This window comes from Python bivittatus, unplaced genomic scaffold (assembly GCF_059951505.1).
Source record: "Python bivittatus isolate LINGU-HERP-01145 unplaced genomic scaffold, Pbiv_v1 ctg000480_np1212, whole genome shotgun sequence".
NCBI lineage: Eukaryota > Metazoa > Chordata > Lepidosauria > Squamata > Pythonidae > Python > Python bivittatus.
In genome coordinates this window covers 76,728,432-76,748,641 of record NW_028277075.1, presented here as the reverse complement: position 1 = coordinate 76,748,641, position 20,210 = coordinate 76,728,432, and the positions used below count along the sequence as shown (strand labels likewise).

Sequence of the window (20,210 nt, the reverse complement as noted above, 5' to 3'; positions counted from 1 at the left end):
ATGGCGATCACATGACCCCAGGATGCTGCAACCGTTGTAACTGCAACTGGTGGCCAAGCGCTTGGATTGTAATCACATGACCGCAGGGATGCTGTGACAGTCGTAACTTCAGGCACCAGCTGTCACTTTTTTAGCACTGTTGTAACTTTGAATGGTCACTAAACAAATGGTCATTAAGCAAGGACTACCTGTATTGACAGATATGCGTGAACAAATAACTCAGAAATTACTTTTTAGGATTTCTGCCCTTATTGATAAAATAGATGATGCTGTGGACGAGGAACAAGTTCTACAGGGCAAGAATGAAAATGATTTAAATCAAATCAAATCAAATCTTTATTATGGTCATAGACCAGCATAGGAAAATGATTCAAATATGGACTTAAATCTAAGGTTTTGTTTTATAGATAAGAGTTTACAAGGGAAAGAGGTTATTTGTTACATTTTACATTTAATTGATTGAGGTTAAAATAGTTATGCTGTTTTCTCTGGTAACTTTTATTGGATTTTTACTGATTGTATTTGAATGATGAGGCTTGGGGGATTTGTTTAAAAAATAGAAAATCAAATATAAATGTAAAAGGAAGGAATTCAAGTGGGATTATTAGATTAAGATTATAATAGATATGTGGTTATGTCTGGAAACCCTTAATTGGCTTTTGCTGATTAGAATAGATGGTGATGTTTTGAAGATTTGTTTATAGAGGAAGAGGTGAGATGGAGTGAGGAGATGGTTGTACTTGAAGAAATGGTGATAAGTTGTTAAAATTGTTTATTCTTGCTGGGTTGGAGGGGGAAGTTACTTTTTTTTTCTTTTTTAAAATATTTTTCTCTTCCCTGCACCTTTTACCTTTTTTCTTTTTTATAGTTTGTATTAGTTTTATCTGTATAATGTAATCTCTAATAAAATTATTTTAAAAAATCAGGACATCTCATAGGACAGTCTCATTAGGGTCTTCATAAGGTCAAGTTATATAGAGAACTGTGGTCAATCCACTGAGCAGTGTTTGGGGAACTGCATTATGTTGATTTCACAACAGTTTAGGTGGCCAGATTCAGAAAGAATAAGAGCAAGGGAGTATTTGCTTTAACCCAAGGATGAACTCTACTGAGAAATTCTGGCTACCAGCACATTGTGGTATCAGTTGGTATAATCTTGGATTATACATATTTCTGTTTTCCAGTCAATGATGAAGTTTGAAAACAGGAGGTGAAGTCTGAAAGCAGAATCCAAAGGATGTTTATGTCAGATGAGACCAAAGATTCTCTTACGCTCAACCTACTACAGATTGCAGGGCATGCCAGAATCAGAAATATTGGACTTCCCCTCATGAAAACAAGGACATCCAGGCAGCACCAAGAATGGTTTTATAAATAAACTGCTTCTAAGCCCTACCAGGCCAAAAGGCTGATAGTACAAAGGTCCTCTGGTGAGCCTGGAAGAAAAGTAATCTGGGCAATGAGATGCATTGGACAACTCCCACAAGCCCAACAGGCAGCGTATTTGGAGTTGCGTCCTGCTGACTGTAAAAAAAAATCACTGGGAAGGTGAAGGCAACAGCACTATTTTCCAGACCATGTCTAACTAACTCAAAGGACACTTTGGCAGCAGGCCCTGATCACACACAGGTAAGACAAGCTCCTGAACTAAGTTTCACTCTAGCTTTTGCTTTTCTAGCTGAGTAGGCTCTCAGAAATCATCCTTGTATCTTGTTGTAAATACTTCCTTATCCTTCCACTACCAGAAGCACATTGTAGAATTGCTTTTGTATCCTTAGCCTCTTTACCTTCTCCATCAGACTGGAATTAAATTTCTCTGAACATAGAGGAAAAACCCCCACAATACTTGGCTAGTTTGAGTTCACAATACCTAGCAACAAGCAGCTGTCTGAAAAGTGGGGAGCATTTGTGAGACCCCCTCCACTGTTCATGTATCTGTACCCAACCACCCTGAAAATATCTTACACGAAATGGTTACATGGTTCTACTTGATGCACTCCTTCCTGTTATAATTCTTGTATGAAACAATGCAACACCTTCTTCTTTATGTTTTCCCCTCTTGTCCATTCTAGGACAACAGGCTGGTCATTGGTTGCCACAAGGACTAGCTATCTAGTCCACGAGACCATGGTCTAGCAGGCTACAAATCCAAGCAAGACCTTCAAGAAGATGGCAGCCTTCCTTTTTATTTTGTCATAACGTCTAGAGACGCAAGAACAAGCAGTCTTGTTATTGTCATTGACAGGTCGATACATTCAAGCCCAGGATGATCTATTCAGTTTCCACCAGAGTTCCAAAGCCTGCTATCATCTCAGGAACATCATTTGATTGGCTTTGAACAAATCCATGTGATTTGCTGGAAGGGGAAGCACAAGCTCAAAATGACAAAGGGAAGGACAAGCCTCACTGTCATTTCAGAGGCTGCGTAACAGTCCATTTGCCTCATCTTAACGAGAAGAACATGGAAGGTGATACCTCTGACCTCCATTTACACACCTTAAAAATTATGTGAGAGGAAGCCTCTTTGAACCTGGGAGACATACGGAGGCTCTTCTGAGGTACATCACTTCACAGCCTACCACTGCCCAGACCCTGATCCAGGCCCCACCACTTGTGTTTTCTCATAGCTTTGTGTACAAAACACCAGGGACGTGAATACTTAAAAGCCTCTCGTAGAAAACTCCAGCGATAGCCCTGGACTCAATCGGGGATAGGGTGGCAAAGTTTTCTTTTCAAAATAATGGTGATAATAAAACATTTAGTTGCCTCCCTGCAGGATGTGATCAGGCTAACCCCATCCACCCTGCCACAGTCCACTGGTATGGCTGCCCTCATCCACATGGCACACTTCCTTGCCGCGGCCGGTGTCACCTAAATGCTAGCGGTCAGGTTGCTGCACACAAAACACCTTGGCCTGGTGATCACCAGAAGTAGTAACCACAAGCGAAGCATCTCTGCAAGAAAAAAAGAAATGATTAAAATATGTGCGTACACACACACACACATTTCCAAAATGTTTAAACCAAACCAAAAGGAAAAAGGAGATATGCAAAAAATACCACCATACTGCAAGTAAAGAATTAAATTAAAATATGCTAAGAAAAGAGAAGCAGGCTCATGCTATCATTTCTGCTGTGACCCCAGCTGTTTTAGGCCCTTCCTTAACTATCAGCTAGCAGGAACTCTTCTATCAAATGATACAAACTATTTCCATCCCAGCTGATAATATAAACACTGCTATTTTTAAGAATCAGCTTATTTATCTCCTCCTCCGTCACATTTTTGTAAATCGAAAGGCAAGGGCTATCTTAGTGCCAATATTTATAAGCACTTCTGGGAGATTCTTTGACTAAAGCAGTGATGGCGAACCTATGATATGCGTGTCAAAGGTGACATGCCACAGCATTTTGGATGACACGCCAGCTTTCACCAACACCCCATAACTATTCCCCCTGTTTGAGTTGCCAAGGAAACTGAGTTTGTTTTACTCGTATTTCATTTTTGTAATTATTTGATGTTTCTTTATATAATACATAGCTCCACACGTGATTGGACTACATTTTTTTTAAATAAATGAGTATGTAAAGAACTGTTTCTCTTTTGTTCGGGGGGGGGGGTGACATGCCAGCAGAGCCAAGTTAGGCATTTTCTGAATTTTTGACACACTAAGCCCAAAAGGTTCGCCATCACGGAACTAAAGGATAGGGCAAAAATGTTTTGAATGAGTGTGTTTTTAAAAATCAATACTTAGAAGCAGAAATGTAGCAGCAGTCCCCAGAAATAACCAGGAAAATTTCCTCAACTAAGATTCACCAAATACATTAATATAAAAAAGTCCTTTAAAATATTAACCAATAAGCAACCACATAGTCATTTATAAGCTCGATCCTATCTATGTTTATCTATCCAATGGATTTCAGCAGGGTTTATTCCCAAGTAGATGTGCAATTCATCTTCATAACACCAGTGTGGGTAAAAAAACAATCACACAGTAGAAATAACAAGCTGAAAGATCAAAAAGTCAAGCTTCGGAGGCCCCATACTAAGCCTATGACGGAGTCCTTGGGGTTCTCTGAGCTTGGTTGTTTTCTTGCAAATGTTTCGTTACCCAACTAGGTAACATCACTGAAGATGTTACCTAGCCGGGTAATGAAATGTCTGCAAGAAAACAGCCAAGCTCAGAGAACCCCAAGGACTTCACAATGCAACCCTGAGCTACATATATTCTCTTCTATTGGTAAGCCTATGACGCTGACAGATCATCCATTTTATTTTCCTGCTCTTGCCATTACTCAGAGCCTGTGGTGTAGTAATTAAGGTGTTGGACTGGCCCCAGAGAGACCTGGGTTCTAGTTCATCCTCAGTCACAGATATTCACTGGGTGACTTTGGGCCAGTCACTCTCTTAGCCAAGCAGGTCATAGGATCGCTGTTGTGGGGGAAAAAATGGGAGGATGGACACCATGGATACTGCCGTGAGCACCTGAAGAAAACATGGGATATAAATCTAACAAATAAATGATGAGAACCACCAAAGACAAAAATGAGGAGGGAACTGGGAAGATGAAAACTATGTTACCTATGCAGAGCATCACTCTGGAAACAGTATGCCTCTTCTTCCCACTCAACCCAATTCTTGAATATCCCAACCTGCTACACATTTCAGTTTGAGCCCATTTCCCTACTTACCCTATAATCCTGTCATGAGATTCCAGTGCCCCATATACTGGGGTAAAGATGTAACTGTATCACTCAACCTAACCTTGAGTTAGCCTAGCTTTCTACCTCTCCTTCTTTCATTTTCTCCCTACACCAGCATCTTCCCATCTAAATAGCTCTTGCTTGAGGTACTTACTTGTTCAAAGCAAAGTCTAAGATTTCAGCTGAGTGGCCCCTGTATTCGCTAATCAGTTTGCCCGAGCGTGCATCCCAGAGGCTCACAGCCCCATCCAGACTACAAGTATAGACCACAGGTGAACTTTCTTCCCAAAGGAGCTGCACAATACCTGACTGTAAATGGAGATGGAAAAGGCATTAGTAGCATTCCCATGCTCTTGGCATGAATCCAGGAGAATCCATCATATTCTCTTTTGATCACCCGCTCCTCAAGAGACCATCACCGAACCCAGCATCCTGAAAAACTTCCATCTAGTCTCCAACCTTTCCTTTCCAGGGAAGGTCGTGGAGAGGATAACTCAGCTTCAGCTCCAGAGGACCCTGGAGAAAGTGACTGCACTTGGTTCAACTGAGTTTCAGGCCAAAGTTCAGTATGGAGACAGTACTCGTCATGCTTGGCAATGACCTGTGGTGGAGCTGGTATGGGAGTGGAGCATCCATCCTGGTACTCCTTGATCTCTCAGTGGCTTTCAATACTGTTGACCACAGAATCTTATTGGGCTGGCTTTGGGGGTTGGGGGTGGGAGGTGCTTGTGGTGGTTCTTCTCCTTTCTCTGTGGCTAGCTTCAATTCACCCTCTCACAGAGCGTGACAAGTCATGCCTATGGAACCTCACTTGTGGGGTGCCACAGGGCTCAACTGTCTTCCCTTTTAACATCTGCATGAAACCACTGGGTGAGGTAATCTATCTGTTTGGGGTCAGGTATCATCAATATGCTGAAGATACCCAATTTTACACCTCAAGCCTGACCAATCAAGTGATGCTGCTGAAATCCTGACCCAGTGCCTAGAGGCTGTGTGGGCCTGGATGGGGTGGAACAGACTCAAGCTGAATCCTGACAAGACCAAGTGGCTTTGTTTGTCTGACCCCACTGATTCAGGGGACATTCCACCTCTAGTCTTTAATAGGGTTGCACTTCCCCATAAAAGACTAGGGCACAATCTGGGGATCTTCTTGGACTCACAGCTCCTGCTCAAAAGCAGGTAGCAGCTGTGCCCAAGAGGGCTTTTGCACAGGTTTATATGATGCACTAGTTGTGCCCGTTTGTGGACCAGGAAGCTCCTCAGGCAATCACTCCTGCCTTGGTCACCTCCTGATTGGACTACTGTAATGTACTCTACACAGGTCTGTTCTTGAAGATCAGCTGGAAGCTACAGCTGGTCCAGAAGTAGTGGTGTGGACAGTGACCGGCATGCCTCATTATATTCATGTGACCTGCACTAGTTATTGGTTGCCTTCTGAGTGAATTCAAGGTGTTGATTATTACCTATCAAGCCCTTCATGACATAGGGCCTGACTACTTGAGGGACCACCTATCTCCATCTCTTTCTGCCTGTCCAGTGGTTGGCTAGAGTGGCATGCTTCAGATCCCAATGATTAAGCAGCGTCACCTTGGGGGACCCAGGAAGTGTGCCTTCTTAGTGATGGCTCCTGTCCTGTGGAATGATAACTTCCTCAGAGATCCATACTGCTCCCACCTTCTGAATTTATGCAAATTGTTAAAGACCTGGTTGTTTTGCCAGGCCTTGGGCTAGGATGGTGGTTGAGCCCCTTTGAGTTTTGGTTTTCTTTTCCAGTCAGCTGTATTCTTTTTCTTTGATATATGTTGCTTTCTTTGAAATTTTTTAATTGTAAGCCACCAAGAGTCACTATGGAGTTGAGCAGCCATGAATGAATGAATGAATGAATGAATGAATGAATGAATGAATGAATGAATGAATGAATGAATGAAATCTCTCTCCCTACCCTGGTAAGAGTGTGTGTATGCACACATGTTTATAGATTGCCTAATAAGCAAAATGGCTGGGCACCATGCCTGGCCTATAAACACAGGGCATGCCAAAATCAAGGTTGGCATGGCAGAACGATACTAATTACATAAAACGGGAACACGTATACTCAAACAGGAGCAAAGGCATGACATTATGACCACAGAAATTAACAGCTTGCAAATATGTGTACTAACTGCTGGGGGCTGGGAGAGGCAAACAAGGAAGAGATCCATCTCTTCTGCCTGTGTACAGTATGCCTATGCTGGATGCCAAGTTTGAATTCTCTTTGCCAGCAGCCTGCTTGCTTTCCATGTGGCACACAGGAGAAGGAGGGAGCATGCCATTCCTTCCCTGCCAGTCTGCTCCCTTGTTTCCATGGAGTTCATTCTAACCAGTGCTTCCAGGCAAGGGTTTAACTACAAGGTTGGCAATTTCAAAATGTAAACTCTGCAGTATTTGCTCTCCTGGAAGGCAAAAAGGACCAAATCACAATACAGTGGGGAAGATGACACAGAGCCAGAAGCAGAGGCAGATTTGCCAGGCATAGAGGCCAACTGATGAAGCCAATATGCCCTCAACTGTTGCAACTAATACACAAAACCCTCCTCCTAAACACAGCATTTTTCAGATGCAGTATTATCTTTTCTCTCTATTGAAAAGGAGGAAAAAAAAGTGCTAGAACATTTGTCTTTCAGTTCCTTCCTCTAGAACATTAACCTGGAATAGCACCCTGGCGCTTCCCCGGGGCCAGGAAATCATGAGAAGCAGCAGTAGCTCCTGAGAAGAGCGTGCTTCCTGGGCCAGAATGCCTCTGGCCAATATCTTCCTTCCTAGTGTGCCCCCTGGTGATCACAACATGCTCCGTTACCTCATGCTGGCACTTATGTCTCAGAGTCTGCGTAGCAAGGTCATAAATAGCCAAGGTCCCATCCAAATAGCCAATAGCTGCCAATGGCATCCTGCAACAGGAAAGCCAAAGAGAAGGACTTTTACTGGAAATTGCTTTGCCCAGTTTTGTAGGAAAGGTAGTAAGATTAAATAAGTCATCAGAGTATTATTCCCGCCTAGCATGCTAAAGAGCTCCTGGGCTCATCCACACAGGCCGGCACCAAGAATTCACCTGGCTTTCTCTCCTTTGGAAAATGAAACCATGCAGTGATCGCTAGAAAAGCATGTTGTTTGGGTTGGTTCACACCATCATTCCTCCCTTCCTGGAAGCTGAGATATATATCGTATGATTTTGGCTTTCAGGAACCTTGCCTGCTCTGCAGCTGACTTGCACAAGTGCAGAACGGGTTACAGGCCACACAGATCATCCTCCCATGGTCCTTCCTTAATTGCTGTCTGATTGATGATGGTTAGAGATGACTTGGCCAGGTTGAGGATGGCTGGTTCAAAACAAGGTACTAGCCCTTATGAGTGGAAATGGTTTTGAAATCATGTGGGTAATGCCAAATAGAAGCCAATTAACAATTAAGATCTCATGGCATAGTGGCATCTAGGCCACATGCGCTAGATTATATTGCAGGCAGGTGTTCCTTTCGTTCTCTTCGTGTGATCAACTCCCAGTAGTTTCTAAAAGCCAAACAGGAACTGAGTAATTTTTTTCTGGAGTCAGAAAGAAATAAGGTCCTAGCATCTGGTCAGTATCACTGAAGGCAAAGCAAAACAAAACAAAAATTATATATCCTGGTTTTAAATTTAAATTCCATTCATCTTTGTGGCCCACATCCAGAAGAATACCCATCATGAAGATCTGGGAAGGAGACCTAGAACCTCAGCCAAGTGGGAGAAGCAGTATGTCTTTCTAAGCCAAATTTACTGGCTATTTCTTTACTAAGCTCTTACTTACTGTATCTATGAACAAAACAATAGCCATCTGCACTAAACTCATAGTAACATCTCCTTTCCCCTTGAATACTTACACGCTGCAGAAACCCAAGGACTCCACTGAGTTGGATTCTGCCTCCTCTGCCTCTCCAGCTGAAGGCTTGCTCTCTGCCTTGAACACGGACACAACCTGCAGGAAAGAGGCAGCCAATATGGGCTTTTCTCTGCATTCAGGAACCAGAACATTATGACTGACATATTGCTGGAAGTACAGGCTGGAAGTATGCAGTGTGTAATAAAAATCAACAACCCTATACTCTTAGCCAAGAATGCAAAACAAAGGTCTGGAAAGCTCCACACCAATCATTAAGTCAGTAAGTTAAAACCTTGAAGAAAACTTGGGATAAATGTGTAGTTGTCAGCATTACTAAACAACCTTATCTAAATGGATGAAGCAGATGCTTTGCTCATCCAGACATCTAACAGGAAGGGGAAGGGAAGCACTCACCTTTCCAGTTGCAGCATTTATCAGCTTGGCATGGCAGTCAACAGAACCTGTCAGGATTAGACTGCCATCCTTCTGGCTGGCCACACAAGTTAAAGGACCCTGGTGCCCATCATTACCTGGAAAGACAAAGATTACACATCCAATGAAGGAGAGGGCTGGGGTTTCCCTTTCCTTTTTCATGTGCTATCTTGGCTAACACCTTGATTCCCAAACTCCTGTTATCTGTGAACAGAAACACTACAATGCCATGTTAGTGATGCAAATTTACAAGAAATGCTTATCTATTAACTTCCTACTGTAACAGTTAAAATCTATGACTGCATCTCAAGGCCATGTTTTGTTGCACTCCTGGTAATTCCAACTTGCTGAACTATACAGAAATGGAAATCTGAACAGGTTGCACAATGAAATATATTTTAACTGACCAGCCCCATCAATATCTTTGAATTCTGTATCTCCTTGAAAACCTGTATCCTGCCTTCAGTATTCTTCAGAAGGAGGAGCTATGAAAAGAGATTCTTCTGTGAAGCTTACCCTACTCTCCAGGAAGATCTAAAACAGTAGAAATGGCAAAAGACACAATTCTTTAAGCAGAGGCGAGATGACCAGGATACAGGTATTATGCCCCAGTGGGATGGAGGTTCAACCAGATGACTTCTAAAGGTCCCCTTCCATGTAATATTTGGTACCTTTCAGAACATGCAGTGAGTTGCCCTGCTTCAGATCCCAAATGCGCACTGTTCCATCTTCATAGCCAACAACAGCTCTTTTCCCTGCATGAAGCATCTTTGTGTTAGTCATTCTCTGGCGTATCCAGGCAAATTTAATTTCAAAAAGGCCCCAAAGACTTTTGCGCCCGTATTCCAAAATTCCAAACAATCCCATGCTGTTCCTCATTGTGAAAGGAAATAGAGGATGTGTTTGGAAGTGCAAAGCAATGGGGCAGTCCCATCCCTGAAGCAATTCTAACAGCAAAAACAATACTCCTCACCGTCAGGAAGGACGTGGCCACATGTAGCTGGGCAGTTTGGCCCTTGAAAGGTCTTGCACTCTCCGCCAGGGATCTTCCACATCCAGCAGTTGCCATCAGCTGTGCCAGCCAGAAGGACATGGGACTGGGGGTGCCACTCCATCCACTGGAAGAAGCAAGCAAGCAACAGGCTGGAAAATGAACAAAGCTGGAAAGAAGATGGCTGTTTGTCCAGTTGATCAAACAAACTCTTCACCCATTTCACTTATGCCATGATTTATTTTAACCAGAATGTTTGAACACTCTACAGAGGTGGCTAGAGTCACACTTCATGCTAAACCATGAAAAACATAATGCTTGGGTTCATGTATGCTAAGTCAAAGCAAAACACACACGTTATATACACCATGGCTTAGTGCAAAGTATGAACTCTGTCAATGTTCCTACATTAGGAATATTTATTCATACATTTAACTATCATACATTTAACTATGAGCTAAGACCTAAGCATATCACTAAAAACTATAATATCTGGGATTTAAATAGCATCTTAGAGAACTACAAGCTTCCTAAAGATCACCTAGGACATTCATAGTCACTCAAGGGGCACTTATATTAGAATACATAACATCTAAATTATCACAGTTTATTATTAAGAACCATTCAGTAGAAAGAGGCTTGAAATAAGTCAGGTTTCTAAATTTGCTCAGAGAGCTTCACTGGATGCTGGAGGTAGTGGTGGGAAATGCAGAGGTTACATGCTCATCCCTCCTTTCTTCCCTCACACGCAGTGACAATTTTCTTTTGGATGACTGATCTCATCTAATTCTGAAAAGGTCACATTTTATACTTCCCAATCATCAAGCAAGGAAAGTGATCTTCTTCAATAAAGAGAAAAGACCATATAGCAGCAGCTTCTTGAATATATCATTTCAATCAAGAGTATGATTTTGCACCCATCACCACACTATGGTCTTTTAAGTTCCCCAGCACCTTCTCTCAGTGCAGCTAGTCAGGGCAAGAGCAAACAATCTGTTCTGATGTTTTGCCTTCCTACTCTGTCTGGAAGCTGCAGAGAGCATAGCCAGGGATAATCTGATTTCGCAAGTATGAGAGGGGACCAATTCTTTGGACTTTTAAAACATATTTTCCACTTTGGAGAGGTTTTAAGGAGTGGCATTGATGCCTCAAGCATTGCAGAAGTTTAGGCATCTATACTGTCCCCAAAGTATCTCCCCACTGGGGGCAGGAGTTGGAGGATTTTAAAGGGTGCTTTGGATGTCTTAAGCCTCTAGGTGGCTTACAACTGGTTTTGCTCCTTAAAGCCCCTCATCAGTGAAAAAGAGGATAAAATATTCACAACTCTAACAAAACGATGTGGGCCAAAAAAGGGGTGCTACTGCTCCACATGCAGTCATGGATTACCCACCCCTAGGGGCAATGCCACCATAGTTTATCAGGTTTGTTATGCTCTCCACTGGGAAAGTCAGTTGTCTTTTTCAGGCAGTTTTTGCCATGGAACTCACAGGCTTACCTCCAAGTCACCCACTTCAAAAGACCAAATCTCTTCTTTGGTGTCAACTTGCCAGACTTTAATGAGTCCACTCATGTCACCCGTGGCCACAAAAGTGGAATCATAACTGAAACCAACACAAGTGACAGAATCTTTGTGACCTAGAGAGAGTGGGAAGAAAATGATCACGTTTTGGAGCAGACAGGTTTTAGAGATACCAAATTGAGGAAGACTGGTTTGCAATGGCAAACAGCTGAAAGACGGAGGTGAATCGGGACTTAATTTAAGCTTTAGCAAAACAATTTCTTGTCCCACAATTCCAGAATGTCCAGCTGGTGTCTCCTCATTCCATCAATGACTATCCTACTTTCCATTTGTATGTTGGCTAGAAGTGGAATTCCACTTCTAGTATCTTGGATGGCTTTAAAAGGCAATTAGATAAATTCAGTGAGGACAGGTCTATCACATGCTATCAGTCTTGAAGATTCAAAACTACTTCTGGATGGGGGGTCGGGGACAATGGCTGAAAACTGATATTTCCTGCTTGTGGTCACTGCAGAGGCATCTGGTTGGCCACAAGAAACAAATGCTGAACTAAGATGGGCTTTATGTTCTTTCCATGTTGTATGTGGTATAAGACTGCAACCAAAGCTGCAACAGGAAATACTTGGCTGAAACCTTATTTTATCCGCGTCAACAATTCCTGTGGAAAATTTTAGCTTTTGTCACACACTCATATTTATATAGTCCACTACGTTCTCCCAAAACTTAGTAACTATAGCACATTGTAAAAACATGTGTTTTAAAGAAGCATTATCCTTATTACATCTCCAACAAAATGCTGTCTTAGACAGTCCCTTTCTGTACAAATGTAACGGAGTCCAATGAATTGCCCTCATCAGACACACTTGCAATATCAGGATAACAGCACTGAAAAGTACAGTACCATGTACTGTTGTACATGGTAAAATAAGATAATAAATGGCGCATATGAGGTGGCTTCGATTAAACATTGTCATCTCTCAGGATCCTGGAAATGCGCCTTCTGTGTAGCAGCACCTGCCCTCTGGAACGAGGTTCCCTCCAAGATCCAGATGGCCCCCACTCTGCTGTTGCTTAGAAGAGCATCCATGCCTTCAGCGAGGAAGAGTGAGACTCCTCACTTCATCATGCTTGCCATCTTTTTTCCTTTGCTACGTTCTATTGTAATTTCTTTGATTGTTGTGAGCTGCCCAGCATCACTGAGAGCTGGCTGGCACACAAGTGTAATTCATTAATTAATTTCACTAAGCCATAATGTGGTTTAGTTTTGGCTTCACAAGTTGTATAAAGCTAGCCATTAAAATGGTTTAGTGCAATGTGTGAATCAGATCAATGTACTAGACTTAAAGCATTATATAAACAGTAATGTTAATAATATGGGTATTCATATTACGCCTAATAATACTATCCTCCCCTGTTTCAGCTTAATAAACTATATGATATGTGTGTATATGCATGTGTGTATAAATGCAATAGGGCCACTATGAGCTATATTCTTACTGCATAATCTATCTTTCCACAAACTGCACCCTTCAGATATGTAGGGTTATCCCTTCTTCAGGCTCAGGCACCTGCTGGCCAGGATCCCTGCAAATTATAGAAACAGCAACCCCACACATCTAGGGGATACAACACTGGGAAAAACTGGAGCAACCATTCACACGTGGTCCCCTGTAGCTAGTGTCTTGAATGCCAAAAGCAAAAATGAGGTGGGAGAAATTAATCCAGCTTAGAAATATGGCAGATGGCTTTTCTTTTGATGTTTTGCCATCAAAAGGCATACAGGCCAAGAGAAGTACCCAGAAGTATGTTTGCTGAACCTGTAGTTTTTGCAAGCCTAACAATATGACAGAAGCTATCACCCATGGAAAGCAGGATTGCCAGCTTTGGCATGTCTCACCTGTGCACTCAAAAAGGAGCTCGCCATCACTGACACGCCACACAAAGGCCTTGTCATCTTCACCACCTGTCACGGCCAGCGTGTTGGTCTTTGGGTCAAGACTGACACAGAAAACTGACGCTGGGGAGAATTAACAGAACAATGTTAATAGAAGAAATCTCTGCAAACCTCATAAACATATATAGTCAATGACTTAAGAACAATCAAATAAATGAAAGCCAGAGACCAGGAGAGGACACTGGTCCTCACCCAGCTCATGCTATCTTAAGACTTTAGCTTGTCTGTTTAAAGCTAGAACTGGATTTGTCCTTGGGAAAACTTCCAAACAGAAACCCAGCAAAATACTATATAAATAAGCCAGCTTTTTTTTTTTTTTGCTTCAAACATCCAGCAGTACTTAAAGAAAAGCAAGATAGAAAGTTGACATAGTTCCTCTTCATGTGTTAAGCTATTCTACAGGAGATCTCACATGCTTTGTTGCTAAGGAACAGCTGGCCATTTACGACAAATGTTATTTCCAGCTTAGAAAACGAAACAGCACAATTCACATTACCACTGGTTATTTTAAACGGCCAAGATGGAATTCTAGAGTAGAACGTGAGCAGATTAGCCAGTGGCCTGATTCACACATCACACCGAGCCACCATGTAATTTGTTCGGTTTTAGCTTAGCCTTTGTGGTTTGTAACCTATAGATCATTATTGCCAACAGCTCTGTGTATGCCGATGAGAGAGGGAGAAAGGCAAGAGAAAACCACCATAGATATCTCTTCCCTGGCATATCAAAAGACTATTAACCACCAACTATTCTGTGAGAAAAATCCTAAAAGATTGTTGTTCCTTGATTTTTGCAAAATGTTTATTGCACTTTAATTTATAATTGTTTATATTGATTGTGAGTCTGAGAGGTTTCTCTTAAACTGTGGATGGAAGGAATTATAATAAATAACAGTTGGCCCATTAACAGGCACTGATAGAAGTCAGTGATAAACGAGTGATCCATATCATACCTGAATTAAATCTTTACCAGCCAGGATAATTGTGCTAGCGACAAATGCTCAGTGGCCATCACACTGCACATATATATATATATATAACAAAAATCATGGTGTCTATGCTGTACACACAGCAATCCCTCCATACGTGGCTGAAGAGACAGCGCAGAATGTGTCCATATGCATGTGTTTGGCTACCATAAACACTGGCAACAGAAGCAAAGTTGATACATACACATGCATAAGCACCCATCTTTTCAATTCATAGAGAGAGAGGTTCACCCCAAACCTCTTACTCAACACCCTCCGTGCCTTGGCAGTTCGTAACCAAAAGTGCAGACTCCTCCTAAGCTTCCAAATGACAAGACAAGGCATTCAAATTTGGGACAGCGAGTAACAAAGAAGACATCCCCCATCCCTTTAGCAGCTCACCTGTATGCTTAGAGAATGTGACCTCACTGTCATCTTGGGCCGCCATGCCTTCCTCCACCCCCTCATCTTCCTCCCAAGTAGATTCTCCTTCTAAATCTACATCTTCTATTTCATCAGCCAGATCATCTGCAGTGAAAGAAAAAGGCCGTTTTAAAATTACTCAACAGCAAATGCTTCATCCTTGGATTCATATGTGAAACAGATGTAGCAAGCTATCCGATCACTCTGTTGTCCCACTAATCCCTGTTTGATCTCTCACTAACCCCTTTAAGGAAGGTATAGCTCACAAGGCAGGTTGTCGGTTTCACTTAAAAAAACACAAGTCACAAATCTGCATCAGCAAACAGCAAATTACAAATATCCAAACCCTACTTCCATAATCCCTCCCACTCAAGGAGGCCTTGCTCCTCTCCCAGCACAAAGAATTTTAGACTGTAAGTCCTTGCAAACAAATACCTGTCTGTGCACTTCTGAAACACCACTAATAAAATTGTTACCACATGCTTTATAAAAGGTGGTATTTCCTATAAGAATACAATACAATCTAAACTGTAGCAACTGTAATCATCATCATCTTCCCTCTAAGAAAGGAACTCATAACACTAGTTCTCCTGATGTCAGGGGCAGTTTTTCTCCCCCCCAAACTTCTTTCAGGGCAGCTCAACTTTCTAGTCTCGTGCCTTGCGTCAGACCCTTGGTTTCCAGGGTCCTGCCCCGGTCGCTGTCTTTTCCCTTACCGGGTCCAGGAGGCTCAAGCTCCACCACCTCCACGATCTCCTCTGCATCCCCTTCCCCATCGCCGCCGGCCATGAGCAACAGCGCTTCCGTCGCCGGCTCTACTTCTTCCCCTTCTCCGGGCTCCGCCATGCTGACTCCCACCTCCCGCCGTCACCGGACACGCGGCTCCACCGTCCTGCTAGGGGCTCTCTTCCTTGCTCCCGCCCCCTGTGGCGGGGGAGGAGCTAAAGTACTGGTGCCAATCCCACGAAAGAATGAAAAAACACTAGCCAATCGGAGCTGCCAACACAGTCTCCCTCATTCGCTACTTTCACGTTCTAAATGATACGTCGATGTAATCCGCATCTGACGTATCTGGGAAGACACTTTGGCCTTTCACCGCCGTTCGTTCAAGGAAGCGAAGGGCGTCATGGGAGTTGGAGTTCCAGGTTCCTCCTCCCCGTAGTTTGCTACCCGGCAGACAGCAGAAGAGAGGTCCCAGGCAAGACGGAGTCTCTTTGCTTTCGGATGCTCGGTAGGAGAGGCGCGACCTTTGGGCGCCCGTGCAGGACTTTGTGGCGGAAAGAAGGGAGGTTGGCTCGGGCGAGCTAAGTGAGAAGGGTAATTGTTTCTCGAGAGAGGAGTATGATCAGGAAACAGACTCCACAAGTTTGACCGGAACTATTAATGTAGGCTATACAGGAACAGACCTTTGAAAGCCTGGTTGTGTTTTTCCTTCCCTCCCTCTTATGCCCCAGAGAGTCAGGGCGGTACCAGTCGGCGTCTCTTCCTAATGCTTCCCCTGTTTCCCAAGCTCAAAGCATGTTTTTGCACGTGTTGTGTTGTAACAGTTCCGAATAGTGCCTCCAAGGTCACCTTTCACTCCCTAGGTGTAGCCCGAGTGAAAAGGAGGCTTCCCCCTTGCTTAGTAGATTTTTAAAAAGTGCTTTTCAGAAGGACGGGCCTATATAGGCTTTGCCCATCTTTTCTGTCCTCACGTGGGAGGCAGGGTAGCTAAGGGAGAAAACGAAAAACGACTTGTTCACATAATGTAGCATGTTTGGCTTTGTGTATTTTGTGTGTATGTGAGAGAGAGAGATACCAGACACTGAGCTTTGGAAAACGGGAATGATGGCTTAGTCCGTTATGTGCATCCAGCCCCCTTGGGTTTATCATGGGTATAAACAAGCCATGACTCAGAGCAGCGTTTCTCAACCTTGGCAACTTTAAGATGTGTGGACTTCAAATCCCAGAATTCCCCAGCCAGCTACAGATATTCTCTTCTGTTGGAATACCCTATTTTGTTCCGTATGTAAAATACTGGACTTGTTTTTCAAAACTGGAAATGATTATTTATGGTGAGACATTCTACTTTGTGAGTTGTCAGGCAAGATAAAGTAGGTGGGTTGGACAAGGCTTTTGAGCTAGTAATAATTGTAAGAAAAGAGCTTAGCATGATTTGTCATGTCTATGCAATGACATATTTCCTTTGCAGGCTACCTTCCTGCCACTTTGACACAGTCTGCAGGCGTAATGGTGCCTTTTCGAATGTCCACTCAAGCTTTTCACAGTAGCCGAAGAGCTTTGGAAGAAATGCAGAAGAAAGTACAGCCTGGTGAACAAATGCATAGACATGTAGAATATATGGCCCCAAGAAGGTTCAAGACCTCTAAGAACCCAGTAGCTATCGCTTGGTGAGCATTGCATTTATCATTATTTCTGTGTTCCAAAGCAAGGTAGGCAACTCATAACCTCCTTCTGAGATTGCGTTAGCAGAATTCAGTGACAAATGGCCCAACTCTATTCATTAAAATATGGCCATTTGGCACTGAAGAAACACCATTATAATTTTGGAGAATTTTAAAGGTGGGAATAGAAGCGATTTGTCCATTGGAGGCTTCCTGTTCCCATTTCTACTCTGGAATCCATTCTCCATTTCAAAAAAAAAAAAAAAAGAGTGACAAAATTTGGTTTAACCCTAGTCCTTAGCAAAAAGAGTGACTATCTTTGTATCTTTTGGAAACTGATGATGGTACATATGTTTATCTTCAAGAATCAATTCTATAAGATAGTGACTGGCCCGAAATCACCCAGTTGAAGTCCATGGTGAATTGTGGCCTAGAACCTAAATTTTCCCAGTCTAAAATCGTATCCCTTATATTTCCTGTGCATTCCCTAAATTGTATTAAATAAAAAACTAAATATTTCATGTTTTTCTCAGTGCAGGGGGAGGAGGTAGTTGTCTTGCCTTCTTCAGTCTAAATTCCAGATGCTTTTTAGCTTATTTTAATCTCCTCAGGGTCATTGGTTTGCCCTCTGCATTCGCCCTTTTCTTCCTTGCTAAGAAACAAGTGGAGAAGAAACGTGTGAAACAGATGAAAGCTCGCCAACAGATGAAGGCAGCCAATAAAGAAGAATATGATTCTACACAAAACAGCATAGCATCAAAAGAGCAGAAAGGCATCTAGAAACTAAGACTAGTTTTGGATGGTAGCACTACTGGAACTGTACATTTCAATCCTTCAGTTACTGTCTTCAGCTTCTCAAATTCTGGTACTTATTTGAAGCACAGTACTGTGCTGCAGAGCATTTCAAATTAACTGATTTCTCATTCTGCATTTCTATGAATCAAGGTTATCATAAATTCCCATCAAACAATAATCCTCAGCATTAGACACAGTGGTCTGGCTTAAAGTGTATTCTAGTTTTTTTGCTTTGAAGGAATTTAATGGTAAGTCTGGATAATTAAAGATTAAGCCACAGGAGCAATGATAATGTGGGCCATGAGAACCCAATAAAGTTGTACTTTATTTTCTCTACTTTGTGAGCAGCTTATTTTAGGAATAATTGTGTGTTCTTTCAGTTGTATTTCTTCATATTATGACTAGCAGATGACACCAGATCACACCATTGCACCTTTACCAAATTTACGTGAAATATTGGGCTCATTAAATATTTTAAAAATTAAAAAGTACAGAGCAGTTTATTGCAGATAGTTAGGAAGAATCCAAGCAATCTTGCAGTTTTGAGTGAATGGCAAGCTAATTGGTTCCATTCCAACAGTCAGGCAAGGTAAACCCACAGATTTCACATACAGGTTTTAGCCTAGTCTGAGTTTCCTAAAACTAGTGATAAAACTACAGGGTTCTTTTTAATGTATCACATTGTCTATAACAATACATTGTTATGAGAAAATTCCATTTGTAGTAATTGCTGACAGATTTATTGTTACCCGTGCTTTCTACAGAAGTTTTATGTTCTATGTTCATTTCATCATCATGCAACATTGGCACAACTCCGCTCACAGCGTCCATTTCTTAGCATAATCATAACATGATCCTATGACACAAGGCAAAAAGAGCAGATTTCGCCGTAGTCAGCTCCATAAACCACTCATTGCTTAGACGTTATACAAGAAAAGCAATCCAGGGTGCAGGTGAGATCACGAGGGGCTTCTTTTTCAAAAGACTTGAAGGATTTATTCTCCACTTATTTGCTCTTCCTACTGCAGATTTTCTTTACCTTTCATCCAAATGGTTATAATGGGAGAGAATTTATATTACAGGCAGATTGGTATTCACAGGTGAATTTTAGTCTGGGAGCTAAAATTCACCTGTGAACACACCTCTGGTGCTCGGCCCCCTTTTGTCTTTACCCCTGTTTGTGTGGAAATGCCTAAAGGTAAATGTGCAGATTTTAGGAGGGTCATCAACAGATCTACTCCTCCAGGAATAGACGTCACCCTTTGTCTTCAGAGGTCTGTTCTGAACAATCTTATGGTCCTGAACCTGCCTTCTCTAGAACTACAGGAGTATAACTAGGCAATAATTAAATAGCATAGCTTTATGCAAATATTCAGAATCTCCCCACTATTTAAACATGCATTTTATTCTCATTAGTTGGGCATATTTCTTCACATACACAAAACATCCATACTCTTAAATGCATGATTTTCACTTAAAAATGTATTACTCTTAGTTTGATGCTTGTAATATGTAAACTGAGCAGCTCCCACCTCACAAATCATACGTAACTTATAAGGCCAGTGCATGTTAAAAAACAACAAAAACATGGAGGAATTGCACCTACACAAATAGATCTAAGGTGGTTTGCACCTTAATGGTTTCTTGTAAAATTAATCTGGGGAAGAAAGCACAATGATAAAGAGGAGTGCCAACCATATAGTTATTTATTCATTGTGATTCCCTTTTCCTGAATGACTGTAGCTATCCTCTTTTTTCAAAGCAGCAGCTTGAAAAAGTCAAGCTACATTGTGGCAATCATTAAGAAAGGAATTGAAAATAAAAATGCCAGCATTATGTAGATCAAAAATACTATGCAATTCATTTGCAATACTGGTATAACGGATGGCTGAGCCTGCAGGCTGGAAGATTGGAGGTCTCAACCCAGAAGCCCTCTGGATCTTCATATCCTATCCTTGTCTCAGAAGTTACTCCTGCCATCATCTGTTTTCTAAAGGGTTTATCACCCACCTTCTACCCCCTAAATTCAGTCTGTGTATGAGAGACGTCTCTCACAACCTGTGATGCAAAAGCTGGAAATAATTTCAGTAGAGTACAGTAACTTCCTGGCAGTGCAGTGTAGAATTATGTTGCTAGAGGATTTAGCCCTTCCT

General features: G+C 42.2%; 2 protein-coding genes across 2 annotated transcripts; one reads left to right on the top strand and one right to left on the bottom strand.

The window, feature by feature from the left end:
- Nucleotides 1-2,166: 2,166 nt before the first annotated feature.
- Nucleotides 2,167-15,799, bottom strand: AAMP (angio associated migratory cell protein). Its single transcript, XM_007433937.4, has 11 exons — nt 15,595-15,799; nt 14,858-14,983; nt 13,432-13,551; nt 11,511-11,650; nt 9,998-10,142; nt 9,696-9,779; nt 9,007-9,122; nt 8,594-8,688; nt 7,537-7,627; nt 4,855-5,009; nt 2,167-2,954 (listed from the first exon to the last, which is right to left on the bottom strand). The coding sequence occupies exons 1-11, from the start codon at nt 15,722-15,724 to the stop codon at nt 2,879-2,881; spliced, it is 1,278 nt and encodes a 425-aa protein (XP_007433999.1). The 5' UTR covers nt 15,725-15,799; the 3' UTR covers nt 2,167-2,878.
- A 156-nt stretch (nt 15,800-15,955) lies between these two features.
- LOC112541331 (PNKD metallo-beta-lactamase domain containing) lies at nt 15,956-19,795 on the top strand. Its single transcript, XM_025170324.2, has 3 exons — nt 15,956-16,109; nt 17,070-17,268; nt 17,874-19,795. Exons 1-3 carry the CDS (start codon nt 16,103-16,105, stop codon nt 18,040-18,042), a joined length of 375 nt encoding a protein of 124 aa, XP_025026092.1. The 5' UTR covers nt 15,956-16,102; the 3' UTR covers nt 18,043-19,795.
- The last annotated feature ends 415 nt before the right edge of the window (nt 19,796-20,210 follow it).

Excerpts from the sequence above, each read along its gene's own strand:
- AAMP (XM_007433937.4), bottom strand. The coding sequence starts at position 15,724 with ATGGCGGAGCCCGGAGAAGGGGAAGAAGTAGAGCCGGCGACGGAAGCG. Across the intron at positions 14,984-15,594 it reads GCTTGAGCCTCCTGGACCCG|ATGATCTGGCTGATGAAATA; the intron begins GTAAGGGAAAAG and ends CTTTCACTGCAG. Across the intron at positions 7,628-8,593 it reads TCCTTGGGTTTCTGCAGCGT|GATGCCATTGGCAGCTATTG; the intron begins GTAAGTATTCAA and ends TTCCTGTTGCAG.
- LOC112541331 (XM_025170324.2), top strand. Across the intron at positions 17,269-17,873 it reads AACCCAGTAGCTATCGCTTG|GGTCATTGGTTTGCCCTCTG; the intron begins GTGAGCATTGCA and ends TAATCTCCTCAG.